This window comes from Prionailurus bengalensis, chromosome B4 (genome assembly GCF_016509475.1).
Source record: "Prionailurus bengalensis isolate Pbe53 chromosome B4, Fcat_Pben_1.1_paternal_pri, whole genome shotgun sequence".
Taxonomy (NCBI): domain Eukaryota; kingdom Metazoa; phylum Chordata; class Mammalia; order Carnivora; family Felidae; genus Prionailurus; species Prionailurus bengalensis.
In genome coordinates, this window is record NC_057358.1 from 82042768 (window position 1) to 82057604 (window position 14837).

General features: G+C 40.1%; 1 protein-coding gene across 1 annotated transcript; it reads left to right on the forward strand.

Annotated features, from left to right (window-relative positions):
* The first annotated feature begins 10521 nt into the window (after positions 1 to 10521).
* On the forward strand, positions 10522 to 11448 carry LOC122473112 (olfactory receptor 6C4-like). Its single transcript, XM_043563252.1, has one exon. The coding sequence runs from the start codon at positions 10522 to 10524 to the stop codon at positions 11446 to 11448; it is 927 nt and encodes a 308-aa protein (XP_043419187.1).
* Positions 11449 to 14837: the final 3389 nt, after the last annotated feature.

Here is a 14837-nt window from a genome sequence, read left to right on the forward strand (position 1 = left end):
CAGCAAGGGAAAAAAATGTCCTTAACCTACAAAGGAAGACAGATCAGGTTCACAGCAGACCTATCCACAGAAACTTGGCAGGCCAGAAAGGAGTAGCAGGATATATTCAATGTGCTGAATCAGAAAAATATGCAGCCAAGAATTCTTTATCCAGCAAGGCTGTCATTCAAAACAGAAGGAGAAATAAAAAGTTTCTCGGACAAATAAAAATTAAAGGAGTTCATGACCACTAAACTAGCCCTGCCAGAAATTTTAAGGGGGACTCTCTGAGGGAAGAAAAGATGGAAAAAAAAAAAAGACCAAGAGCAACAAAGACTAGAAAAGACCAGAGAACACCACCAGAAACTCCAACTATACAGGCAGCATAATGGCAATAAAGTCATATCTTTCAGTACTCACTCTAATGTCAATGGTCTAAATGCTCCAATCAAAGGTTATAGGGTAACAGAATGAATAAGAACACAAAATCCACCTATATGCTGTTTACAAGAGACCCATTTTAGACTTAAAGACACCTTCATATTAAAAATAAGGGGATGGAGAACCATCTATCATGCTAATGGTCACCAAAAGACAGCCGGACTAGCCATACTTATATCAGACAACCTAGATTTTTAAATAAAGACTGTAACAAGAGATAAAGAAGGGCATTATATCATAATTAAGGGGTCTATCCACCAAGAAGAACTAACAATTGTAAACATTTATGCACCAAACAAGAGAGCACCCAAATATATAAATCAATTAATCACAAATATAAAGAAATTCATTGAGAGTAATACCATAATAGTAGGGGACTTCAACATCCCACTTACAGCAATGCACAGATCATCTAAACAGAAAATCAACAAGGAAACAATGGCTTTGAATGAGACACTGCACCAGATGGACTTAACAGTTATATTCAGAACATTTCATCCTAAAGCAGCAGAATACACATTCTTCTTGAGTGCACATGGAACATTCTCCACGATAGATCATATGCTGGGACATAAATCAGCCCTCAATAAGTATAAAAAGATCAAGATCATAACATGCATATTTTCAGACCACAATGCTATGAAACTCAAAATCAACCACAAGAAAAAATTTGGATAGATAACAAATACTTGAAGACAAAAGAACATCCTACTAAAGAATCAATGGGCTACCCAGGAAATTAAAGACGAAATTAAAAAGTACATGGAGGCCAAAGAAAATGATAACACCACAGCCCAAAACCTTTGGGACACAGCAAAGGTGGTCATAAGAGGGAAGTATATAGCAATCCAGACCTTCCTAAAGAAGGAAGAAAGGTCTGAGATACACAACCTAACCTTACACCTCAAGAGCTGGAAAAAGAACAGCAAATAAAACCCAAAACCAGCAGAAGACAGTAAATAATAAAGATTCAAGCAAAAATCAATGCTATTGAAACCAAGGGGAAAAAAGTAGAAAGATCAATGAAACCAGGAGCTGGTTCTTCAAGAATTAACAAAATTGATAAATCCAGGGCCAGTTTGATTTTTAAAAAAAATGAAAGGACCCAAATAAATAAAATCAAGAATGAAAGAGGAGAGATCACAACCAACACTGCAGAAATACAAACAATAATAAGAGAATATTATGGGATAGATGATGACAGTGTAGCAGGACGCTGGACTCACCTCGTTCTGCTGATCACTTAGATTCCACCCACATCTGCCTAAATAACCCAGAAAACCACCAGAAGACTAACAGCATGGACTCTCCAGAGCCAAGCAAAGATAAGAGGCCCACAGAAGAGGGTAGGAAGGGCAGAGAGGCGGTGGGTGCTACACGGACTGGTGGGAGGGAACCCGAGCGGTGAAGGGGCAGCCCGCCAGGCAAGGCGGAATCCCAAAGTCTGTCTTGCAAAAGCAAAGGGGCCAGACTGCACGAGTTCTGACAAGCAGCGGGACTTAACATCTAGAATGTTATAAGTCAACAGCTCTGCTCAGAGAGCGGAGGGTGAGAGAACACTGGGAGGGAGAGGTGTTGAGCCCTGGAAGACAGAGTTCAGCTCAGCAGGGAACAAAGCTCTGGCCAGCACCATCTCCCTCTCCCATCCCCCAGCCGAAATCCCAAAGGGAACCAGTTCCCCTCACGGAACTTGCTTGCACCTTGCAAACACCCAACACTGTGCTTCTGTGGATCCATCCCTCCGAAGGATCAGCCTCCCTCCCAGTGCTGCAGGGCCCCTCCCACAGCGGACCTACGGCAAGGGAGCTGAGCCTGCCCCTCCCGCCCCTGTGTACCTTGTGGATCCACCCCGGCTAATATGCCAGACCCCACTGAAGCAGCACCACAAGTCTGGCAGTGTGCAAGTAGCCCAGACAGGGGCCACACCACTCCACAGTGAGTCCGGCCCCTCAGAGAAGGGAAGATAAGGTACACATCAGTCTGACTGTGGCCCCAGTGTTAGGCTGGGGACAGACATCAGGTCTGACTATGGCCCCACCCACCAATACAAGTTACTCCAGACAGCACAGGGGAAGTGCCCTGCAGTTCCTCGCCACCTCAGGGACTATCCAAAATGACAAAATGGAAGAATTCTCCTGAAAAGAAACTCCGGGAAGTAGCAACAGCTAACAAATTGATCAGAAACGATTTAACCAATATAACGGAACATGAATTTAAAATAATAGTCATAAAATTAATCGCTGGGCTTGAAAAAAGTATAGAGGACAGCAGAGAATCTATTGCTACAGAAATCAAGGGACTAAGAAAGAGTCAGGAGGAGCTAAAAAATGCTATAAATGAGGTGCAAAATAAAATGGAGGCGACCACAGCTCAGATTGAAGAGGGAGAGGAGAGAATAGGTGAATTAGAAGATAAAATTACGGGAAAAGAGGAAGCTGAGAAAGAGATGAAAAAAGCCAGGAGTATGAGGGGAGAATTAGAGAACTAAGTGATGCATTCAAATGCAACAATATCCATATAATAGGAATTCCAGAAGAGGAAGAGAGAGAGAGGGGCTGAAGGTGTACTTGAACGAATCATAGCTGAGAACTTCCCTGATCTGGGGAAGGAAAAAGGCATTAAAATCCAAGAGGCAGAGAGAACTTCCTTCAGACGTAACTTGAATCGACCTTCTGCATCATATAGTGGAAATGGCAAAATACAAGGATAAAGAGAAAATTCTGAAAGCAGCTAGGGATAAACACACTCTAACATATAAAGGAAGACTGATAAGACTAGTGACAGACCTATCTACTGAAACTTGGCTGGCCAGAAAGGAATGGCAGGAAATCTTCAATGTGATGAACAGAAAAAATATGCAGCCAAGAATCCTTTATCCAGCAAGTCTGTCATTCAGAATAGAAGGAGAGATAAAGGTCCTCCCAAACAAACAAAAACTGAAGGAATTCATCACACTAAACCAGTCCTACAAGAGATCCTAAGGGGTATTCTGTGAGTGAAATGTTGCAAGGACCACAAAGTACCAGAGACATCGCTACAAGCATGAAACCTACAGACATCACAATGACTCTAAACCCATATCTTTCTATAATAACACTGAATGTAAATGGACTAAATGCGCCAACCAAAAGACATAGGGTATCAGAATGGATAAAAAAACAAGACCCATCTATTCACTGTCTACAAGAGACTCATTTTAGACCTGAGGACACCTTCAGATTGAAAGTGAGGGGATGAAGAACTATCTATCATGCTACTGGAAGTCAAAAGAAAGCTGGAGTAGCCATACTTATATCAGACAAAACTACTTTAAATTAAAGGCTGTAACAAGAGATGAAGAAGGGCATTATATAATCATTACAGGGACTATCCATTAGGAAGAGCTAACAATTATAAATGTCTATGTGCTGAATACAGGAGCCCCCAAATATATAAAACAATTACTCACAAACATAAGCAACCTTATTGATAAGAATGTGGTAATTGCAGGGGACTTTAATACTCCACTGACGACAATGAATAGATCATCTAGACACATGGTCAATAAAAAAACAAGGGCCCTGAATGATACATTGGATCAGATGGACTTGACAGACATATTTAGAACTTGCATCCCAAAGCGACAGAATATACTTTCTTCTCGACTGCATATGGAACGTTCTCCAAGATAGATCACATACTGGGTCATGAAACAGCCCTTCATACATATAAAAGAATTGAGATCATACCATGCACACTTTCAGACCACAATGCTATGAAGCTTGAAATCAACCACAGAAAAAAGTCTGGAAAACCTCCAAAAGCATGGAGGTTAAAGAACACCCTACTAAACAATGAATGGGTCAACCAGGCAATTAGAGAAGAAATTAAGAAACATATGGAAACAAATGAAAATGAAAATACAACAATCCAACACTTTGGGATGCAGCAAAGGCAGTCCTGAGAGGAAAATACATTGCAATCCAGGCCTATCTCAAGAAACAAGAAAAATCCCAAATACAAAATCTAACAGCACACCTAAAGGAAATAGAAGCAGAACAGCAAAGACACACCAAACCCAGCAGAAGAAGGGAAATAATAAAGATCAGAGCAGAAATAAACAATATAGAACCTAAAAAAACTATAGAACAGATCAATGAAACCAAGAGTTGTTTTTTTGAAAAAATAAACAAAATTGATAAACCTCTAGCCAGGCTTCTCAAAAAGAAAATGGAGATGACCCAAATAGATAAAATCATGAATGAAAATGGAATTATTACAACCAATCCCTCAGAAATACAAGCAATTATCAGGGAATACTATGAAAAATTATATGCCAACAAACTGGATAGCCTGGAAGAAATGGACAAATTCCTAAACACCCACACATTTCCAAATCTCAAACAGGAAGAAAGACAAAACTTGAACAGACCCATAACCAGTGAAGAAATTGAATCAGTTATCAAAAATCTCCCAACAAATAAGAGTCCAGGACCAGATGGCTTCCCAGGGGAGTTCTACCAGACGTTTAAAGCAGAGATAATACCTATCCTTCTCAAGCTATTCCAAGAAATAGAAAGGGAAGGAAAACTGCCAGACTCATTCTATGAAGCCAGTATTACTTTGATTCCTAAACCAGACAGAGACCCAGTAAAAAAAGAGAACTACAGTAAAAAAAAAAGAGAACTACAGGCCAATATTCCCCTTTAGGTTTGCAGAGGGGGTGGGGGGCCGGCCAGAGGGTCCGCTCCCTGGAGAAAGAGAAAGGAGGTGGAGAGGCCAGGGTTGGGGCACGTCCGGGCATTGCGGAGGGAGGCCACGGCGGGTGGGGTGGGTGGGGCCCAGAGGCTTCCCCGCCTCCTTCGTTTGCATGGCCCCTCCCCCCTGAAGCAATAGGGCCCCGCCATAGGTAGACCCCGCCCCCAGAAGGAGGGTCATCAGGGAGGCCTCGCCTGCGTCTCCCCCTCCTGGCGGCCCCGAGACGGGGCTAGGCTGGGGTTCACCCCCTTCCCCAGCTATTTTATGTCTGTAATTAAATATGTTAAAATAAAGTCATTATTGTAAGTCAAAAAAAAAAAAAGATGAATATGGATGCAAAACTTGTCAATAAGATACTAGCAAATCGAATTCAACAGCTTATAAAAAGAATTATTCACCATGATCTAGTGGGATTCATCCCTGGGATGCAGGGCTCGTTCAACATTCGCAAATCAATGTGATACATCACATTAATAAAAGAAAAGATAAGAACCATATGATCCTGTCAATCGATGCAGAAAAAAACATTTGACAAAATTCAGCATCCTTTCTTAATAAAAACCCTTGAGAAAGTCGGGATAGAAGGAACATACTTAAACATCATAAAAGCCATATATCATCCTCAATGGGGAAAAACTGAGAGCTTTCCCCCTGAGATCAGGAACATGACAGGGATGTCCACTCTCACTGGTGTTGTTTAACATAGTGTTGGAAGTTCTAGCATCAGCAATCAGACAACAAAAGGAAATCAAAGGCATCAAAATTGGCAAAGATGAAGTCAAGCTTCACTTTTTGCAGACGACATGATATTATACATGGGAAACCCGACAGACTCCACCAAAAGTCTGCTAGAACTGATACAGGAATTCAGCAAAGTTGCAGGATACAAAATCAATGTACAGAAATCAGTTGCATTCTTATACACTAATAAGGAAGCAACAGAAAGACAAATAAAGAAACTGATCCCATTCACAATTGCACCAAGAAACATAAAATCCGAGGAATAAACCTAACCAAAGATGTAAAAGATCTGTATGCTGAAAACTATAGAAAGCTTATGAAGGAAATTGAAGAAGACATAAAGAAATGGAAAAACATTCCGTGCTCATGCATTGGAAGAATAAATATTGTCAAAATGTCAATACTACCCAAAGCTATCTACACATTCAATGCAATCCCAATCAAAACTGCGCCAGCATTCTTCTCAAAGCTAGAACAAGCAATCCTAAAATTCATATGGAACCACAAAAGGCCCCAAATAGCCAACGTAATTTTGAAGAAGAAGACCAAAGCAGGAGGCATCACAGTCCCAGACTTTAGCCTCTACTATAAAGCTGTAATCATCAAGACAGCATGGTATTGGCACAAAAACAGACACATAGACCAATGGAATAGAATAGCGACTCCAGAATTGGACCCACAAAAGTATGGCCAACTCATGTTTGACAAAGCAGGGAAGAATATCCAATGGAAAAAAGACAGTCTCTTTATCAAATGGTGCTGGGAGAACTGGACAGCAACATGCAGAAGACTGAAACTACACCACTTTCTTACACCATTTACAAAAATAAACTCAAAATGGATAAAGGACCTGAATGTGAGACAGGAAACCATCAAAACCCTAGAAGAGAAAGCAGGAAAAAAACCCTCTCTGATCTCAGCCGCAGCAATTTCTTACTTGACACATCCCCAAAGGCAAGGGAATTAAAAGCAAAAATGAACTTTTAGGACCTCACGAAGATATAAAGCTTCTGCACAGCAAAGGAAACAACCAACAAAACTAAAAGGCAACCTATGGAATGGGAAAAGATATTTGCAAATGATATATCAGACAATGGGCTAGTATCCAAAATCTATAAAGAGCTCACCAAACTCCACACCCAAAAAACAAATAACCCAGTGAAGAAATGGGCAGAAAACATGAATACACACTTCTCTAAAGAAGACATCCAGATGGCCAACACGCACATGAAAAGATGCTCAACGTCACTCCTCATCAGGGAAATACAAATCAAAACCACACTGAGATACCACCTCACGCCAGTCAGAGTGGCTAAAATGAACAAATCAGGAGACTATAAATGCTGGTGAGGATGTGGAGAAACAGGAACCCTCTTGCACTGTTGGTGGGAATGCAAACTGGTGCAGCTGCTCTGGAAAACAATGTGGAGGTTCTTCAAAAAATTAAAAATAGATCTACCCTATGCCCCACTAATAGCACTGCTAGGAATTTACCCAAGGGATACAAGGGTGCTGATGCATAGGGACACTTGTACCCCAATGTTTACAGCAGCACTTTCAACAATAGCCAAATTATGGAAAGAGCCTAAATGGCCATAAACTGACGAATGGATAAAGAAATTGTGGTTTATATACACAATGGAATTGTGGCACACTACGTGGCAATGAGAAAGAATGGAATATGGCCTTTTGTAGTAATGGAGATCTTAATGGAAACTATGACGGCATTAAGGTTATGGTAACTCACTGCGAAGTGAATTCATTTATATCACGTTTGACCACTGGCCAAATTGGGTTATTAAAGGGAGAAATAATAGAAATGATGAGTAGGCCAGGCACACCAATCCTCAGGGGTCTCATTCCATGGCTCTCAGCTTCACAAACCTCATGTCTGCGACAGATTCTCTCATGGAACCCTTATCGTGGTCTCTCTGGACCTTCTCTCCTCAGCCATATGTTTACAACTTGTTCTTAAAACTGTCAACAATTGCGGTTCATTTGAAGCTTTTGAACTGAAGTCCATAGGGCATGTTTAACTTCTTCAGGGAATTGATCCCCATGTGCCTGTTCTGAAAAGAGCAGATAAAACCTGCATCATTCTGCCTAACACAGAAACTGCAAAGAAGCCCACATCCTGCCTTATAAGAACTTCAAAATCATCTCTCTTAGAAAAGAAATATTAAGGAATTTTCCATCTATCAAAGTTCACTCTTCTATTTCTATCACTGCTTTGGTGGGGTTATTTATTTTTCTTTTTCATTTTACATGTAAAGGACTGTGTCTCTCAAGAACTATGATTTGATTATTGTTTGGATTCATAGAATGGAAGGTAATATGCTTCCTAAGTTAAGCCCCACAGACTTGGGTACTTTCATTAGGAGAAGAGTAGAATGTTTATATGTGGAATCTAAGAAACAAAACCAACAAAAAAAAACAGAAACAGAATCACAGATACAGAGAACAACCTGTAGGTTACCAGAGTGGGGAGTGGTTGAGAGAGAGAGGTACAATAGGTGAAGGGGATTAAGAGGTACAAACTTCCAGTTATAAAACAAATAAGTCACAGAGATATAATATACAGCACAGGTGATAATCAATAATGTAATAACTTTCATGGTGGCAGATAGTAACTAGACCTATGATAGTGATCATTTCAAATGCATAAAAATATCAAATCACTATGTTCTACCTGACACTAATGTAATATTGCATGTCAATTATAATTCAATTTCTTCATGTAAATAAATAAATATCCACCTATGGCCAGTGACACTTGCAACAAAAAGAGAGAGAGAAGGGGAGAATGTTGACGGGAAGCCAACAGACAGCATGTTAAAATTTATACTACTCGAGACTCACATGTCACATCTCACCCTTAACTTACCTCTTAGAAACAGCAAGGTAAATGTCCCACTACAGTCACTCAGATTGTCAAGGGTGTGAGCACTGTATGTTTTTAAAGTCACTGACTTTATTATTCTATAAATGTATATCATAAAGTCAATCAGTCATGAAAATTGTGATGAAAATGCAGAGGTTGCCAGAGGCCAGAGGTTAGTACAAACAGGGAAGGGGGGACTGTCGGGGAATCCAGGTCAATGTTTAGTATCACCTAGTGCCTCCAACAGCGTATGGAATAATAGGGAGATTGACAAGAATGATTGTGAGGATATGATTTTTTCTAACCCATATGAATGTGAATTAGAGGGGCGTTTTATACTTCTTTGCCTCTGAATCAGAAAAATCTAAAAATGAGGGGTGCCTGGGTAGCTCAGTCAGTTAAGTGTCCAACTATTGATCTCAGCTCAGGCCTTGATCTCAGGGTGGTGAGTTCAAGCTCCATTGAGCTTGAAGCCCACACTGGGCATGGAGCCTACTTTTAAAAAAATAGAAAAAGAAAAATCTAAAAGCGCACGGAAGGTACCACCGCCTAAGTTTCCCTCCTTGGGGATTACCAATTTATCAGCAAAGGACTCTTATTGTCAGAAACATGAATGTCCTTCTTCCTGGTTTCTATGCCAAGAACAGGAGAGGCACCTGGGTGGCTCAGTCAGTTGAGCGTCCGACTTCAGCTCAGGTCATGATCTTGCAGTCCGTGAGTTCAAGCCCCGCATCTCTGTGCTGACAGCTCAGAGCCTGGAGCCTGTTTCAGATTCTGTGTCTCCCTCTCTCTTTGACCCTCCCCCATTCATGCTCTGTCTCTCTCTGTCTCAAAAATAGATAAACGTTTAAAAAAATTTTTTTTAAAGAATAGAGAACAGGAAAGTTTGAGACATGATAAACTGTCATCCTTAGTTTGCCCCTGAGGAATCGTTAAGACTTTGGGCAAAATGTGCCACACTGAGATGCTGCCTGTGGTATCTCGAGATGTCTATTCTCAGAGATATATCCCAAATCTACCTACAAGACTTTGAGCATGGCAGAGAAACAAATAAGAAAATGCTAATTAATATGACTTATTGACACCAGAGCCTCTTCATGTACCAAAAGTGCTCACAGTAAAATACAAGATAGTACTGAACCAAAGATCTTAAGTCTTAAAGGTCTATTACAAAATTATGCTTCAAAAGAAATAGGGGTGCAGAATAAATCACATATTCATCAAAACCTTCCACCATATCCATGTGGAGAATTTCCTATTGGTTGCTGAAACAAGGAAGTCAGAGATTTTGACAGTAATGGAGATGAGGATCAAATTGTACAGAGAAGGGGAAAGAGCACAAGGAGAGGAAAGGGAAGCACAGAAAACAGAATTTTTTTACCAAGAGCATATAGGGAAAAGTAACTTAAATGTGGAGATTTCATAAACATTTTGAGATTAAAAGGTTGAAAATGTTATTCTTTTGGGGGAAAAAAGGTAATTATTCTGCAATACATTCTGTTAAGTATCCAGGAATATATCAACTTGGGGAATTTAAAAGACTTTAGGATTGAGGTCATTCACATAGAAGATATGGGGCTTCCATGGAGCCAAGGCCACTGCAATGTGATACTGCTTTGGGGTCAATTGAACAGTCAGTAATATATGACTTGAATCATTACAATCAGCTTTGTCTCTCCTACCCTGAGAAACCTCACTTTTCATCACTCACCTTTTTCCTTCAGATCTCCAAAGGGTCAACAATGAAAAATAGGACGTTTAGTGAGTTCATCCTGTTGGGCTTCACAAATCAACCTGAGGTCCAAATTGTGATATTCATCTTTCTGCTCCTCACTTATGTGATAAGTGTCCTAGGAAATCTGACCATCATCATTCTCACTCAGGTACACCCTCACCTCCAGACCCCCATGTATTTCTTCCTCCGGAATTTCTCCTTCTTAGAAATTTCCTTCACATCCATTTTTATTCCCAGATTTCTGACCAGTGTGACAACAGGAAATAAAGTCATCAGTTTTGCTGGATGCTTCATTCAATATTTTTTTGCTATATTCCTTGGAGCAACAGAGTTTTACCTCTTGGCTTCTATGTCCTATGACCGCTATGTTGCCATCTGCAAACCCCTGCATTACCTGACCATCATGAGCAACAGAGTCTGCATACAACTTGTGTTCTGCTCCTGGCTGGGGGGATTGCTAGCTATCTTACCCCCAATCACCTTGATGAGCCAGGTGGATTTCTGTGCCTCCAATGTTCTGAATCACTATTATTGTGACTATGGGCCCCTTCTGGAGCTTGCCTGCTCAGACACAAGCCTCCTAGAACAGATGGTCATCTTTGTGGCGGTTGTGACTCTGGTGGTTACCCTGGTGCTGGTGACATTTTCTTATACATACATTATCAAGACCATTTTGAGGATCCCTTCTGCCCAGCAAAGGACAAAGGCTTTTTCCACTTGTTCTTCCCACATGATTGTCATCTCCCTCTCTTATGGCAGCTGCATGTTTATGTACATCAATCCATCAGCAAAAGAAGAAGGCGCTTTCAACAAAGGAATAGCTGTGCTCATTACCTCAATTACTCCCTTATTAAACCCCTTCATTTACACTCTAAGAAATCAGCAAGTGAAGCAAGCATTCAAGGACACCATCAAGAAGATTATGAAGCTTTAAAATTCAGAATACATTTCAATGAAAAATATATTTCACTTAGTAAATATGTATTGAGTGTCTACTATGTTTCAATTGCTGCACTGGCCCTTGAGGATAAAAATATGAAAGGCCTATGTCCTAACTTCAAGGAATCCACAGTATGATAGAAATGTGTATAAACTTTAAATTTACATAATAAGTTTACAAAAAAATAAAATATAACATAGTAAGTGCTATTAGAGAAAGATAAATGAGAATCCATAAAAAGAACAAAGAACAATTGGAGAGAATTAACTATTTTCCAGAAATGACTTGAAAGTCAAAAGGCAAAACATATTGTCTATTTAGAAGAGTGGAAAGATAAGAATTCAGAGTAAGAAAGAGAGGCCATGATGAAGGTATTATTTAATTACAAACTAGGGAGTTAGTTGACATTGGTGGGTCAAGAGAAGTTTTAAGAAAGGAAATTATACTATCAGCATTATTTTGAAGGGAATCTAGCATTGGTATTGTTCTTCATCATGGAGCCCTGGGTACTGTGCTTCTGTCAAAGTGTTAATAATTTTGATTCTCCTCCCTTACGCATTCATCTTTCAACTGTAGCCATACTTTCATCCTTCCATAAAGGAAAATAAAATGAATATTTTGTTCATTTGGTCCACTTTTCCCCAAATGAGGTGAAAAATCTCAAGATTTTGTCAACTTACACATCCACTTTCCAGAACTTATGGTTAGAAGAGGCTTCTAAAGCCAAGGTTAAAAGTCTCCCACTTCTATGCAGGATCTATTGTTGTTGTTGTTGTTGTTGTTGTTTTTAATTTTTTTTTTAACGTTTATTTATTTTTGAGACAGAGAGAGACAGAGCATGAACAGGGGAGGGGCAGAGAGAGAGGGAGACAGAATCGGAAGCAGACTCCAGGCTCTGGCCATCAGCCCAGAGCCCGACGCGGGGCTCGAACTCACGGACCGCGAGATCGTGACCCAGGCTGAAGTCGGACGCTTAACCGACTGAGCCACCCAGGCGCCTCTATTGTTGTTTTTCATAGCACTGACATCTTTTCAAGTTAATGGCTGACATCTCCCACCCTCTCTCTTTGGTAGTTTCTGGTCATTTTTTTTTCTATTATAATTTTATTTTCATCTTTTTGTTTACTTTTGTTAGATATTAGAAAAGACACTGGGGAGCCTCGGTGACTCAGTAGGTTAAGCATCCAATTTTGGCTCAGGTCATGATCTCACAGTTTGTGGGTTTAAGCCCCCACGTTGGGCTCTGTGACAGCTCAGAGCCTGGAGCCTGCTTCAGATTCTATGTGTGTGTGTGTCTCTCTCTCTGCCCCTCCCCCGCTCACACTCTGTCTGTCTGTCTCCCTCTCTCAAATAAACAAACATTTTAAAAAACAATTAAAAAAAAGAAGGGACGCCTGGGTGGTTCAGTTAGTTAAGCGTCCGACTTCAACTCGGGTCTCATGGTCCATGAGTTCCAGCCCCACGTCAGGCTCTGTGCTGACAGCTCAGAGCCTGGAGCCTGTTTCAGATTCTGTGACTCCCTCTTTCTCTCTCCTCCCCCACTCATGCTCTGTCTCTCTCTTCTCAAAAATAAATAAACGCTAAAAAAAAAAATTTTTTAAAGAAAAAGAAAAGACACCTTCTGTGATATGACTCCATTCTTTTAACTTTTCCCCAAGTTTTTGCTTTTGTTCATATCATAAGCCAGGGATGTCTGTCATAAACTGAAAATGAATATAAAGTAGCAATATGGTTTTATATTTAGAATGTTTCAAATTATGAGTGTTAGCAACAAAATGGGATTAGACTACCCTACCAAGGACTCTACACATGGATTTAAGGTAACAACAACTTGAATATGAATTGTTGGTGGTAGGGCCTCAATTTCCAAGGAACTAAAAACATTTTTGAAAATCTGAGTACTTGTAAATATTTTAGTAATATCCTAATGCACTGTAGAATGCTGGTTCCTGTTTGAAGCACAAGTGAAACATCATCTTGTGTGTTCACATGCTTTATATGTGATAATATATGATAATATTCTTGAGTGGAATGATGCTTCTTGGGAATTTAAGAAACAAGCTGTATTGGACCCATTATGAGAGAAAATTTCCAGAACCACAGAAAATATTGAAGAGTGCATCATATTTTGAATAAAAGGTCTTTTATGTAAAGCCATTGCTATTTTGAATATCTGGATTTCTTTGGTGGCTAAGCCAGTGATTAGTGATGCCTTTTAATTTATTACAAATTGTTGGGAAGCATCATCAAAAAGACATGACCACTGATTGACTCGTGAGCTGGACCCATACTTGGAGTCTCCTCCCTCCCTCCCCTATCTTTGGAATGTGGGCTCCACTTGCCTTTCCCAAGAGGCTGCTCCAAGAACACAACCTTGAGATAATGACATGGTGTGGAGAACACCTGTATGTCATATGTGACAGAACCCAATTAAAGCTTCTTTATAAACTTTTAAGATGTAATGGGCAGCTGTGAGGATCCAACAGTCTTGCTGCCGCCCAAGACAAGCCTCATATGCAAGTTCCCTTTGCTCATTAAAACTGCCACCTGCCAACCTGGAATGGCCTGCTTCTTTCTTCAGTCTCTCCCTGCCTTCTGAGTACAGGGGCCAGCTTCAGATTTCACCCAGGAATATCCCAAGAGGGTTACAAACCAACACAAATTCACTGAGCTATCAACTCATATAGAAATGTTATCAAATAGCCACATTTTAACTGTTAAGTTCCTGAAAATCCACATTTCTACCAAAATCCGTGGTAAATTGGAAGACAATGCCATATAGTGGTCAAAAATATAGGCTTTGGTTCAAATCCCAAATTCTCAATGTTGTACAAGAGTTTCCTTGGGATGGTTACTTGACCTAAGGCTTACTTTTCTTAAACTCTAAAATGTGGATAATAACCATATCCAATGTATATGATAGTTTTGAGCATTAAATGAGATGATAGGCATAAAACATTTAAAAGCCAATACTTAAGGTTTTAATAAGCGATACCCATTATAACAATATGATAATGGTGAATGACACTTCCTCAAGAAAGTGGGGCTTAACTAGTAAAAATAGACATTAAATTGGTAGGTTTAATATAACTGGGACTTTATAAATGTTGGCCATTCTAGCTGTAATCCCTCTGCAGCAAGGCCAGTTTATTTACATTTCTCTTATGTCCAGTTGCATCCTAGGATAGCCGCCAGATCAATGAGGGTCTTATCCACACTTCAGATAAAGCCAAGCAGAACATCTGGCAACAGATTATTAGGACTTGGCTGCATCAACTCGATGTGCCCTGGATATCTCTAACCATACAAAATAAGGAAAGAGGGTACTTGGTCTAAGTCAAAGTCTAAGAATACTAAGCAGGGTTTCACTTGGCTTTCATATC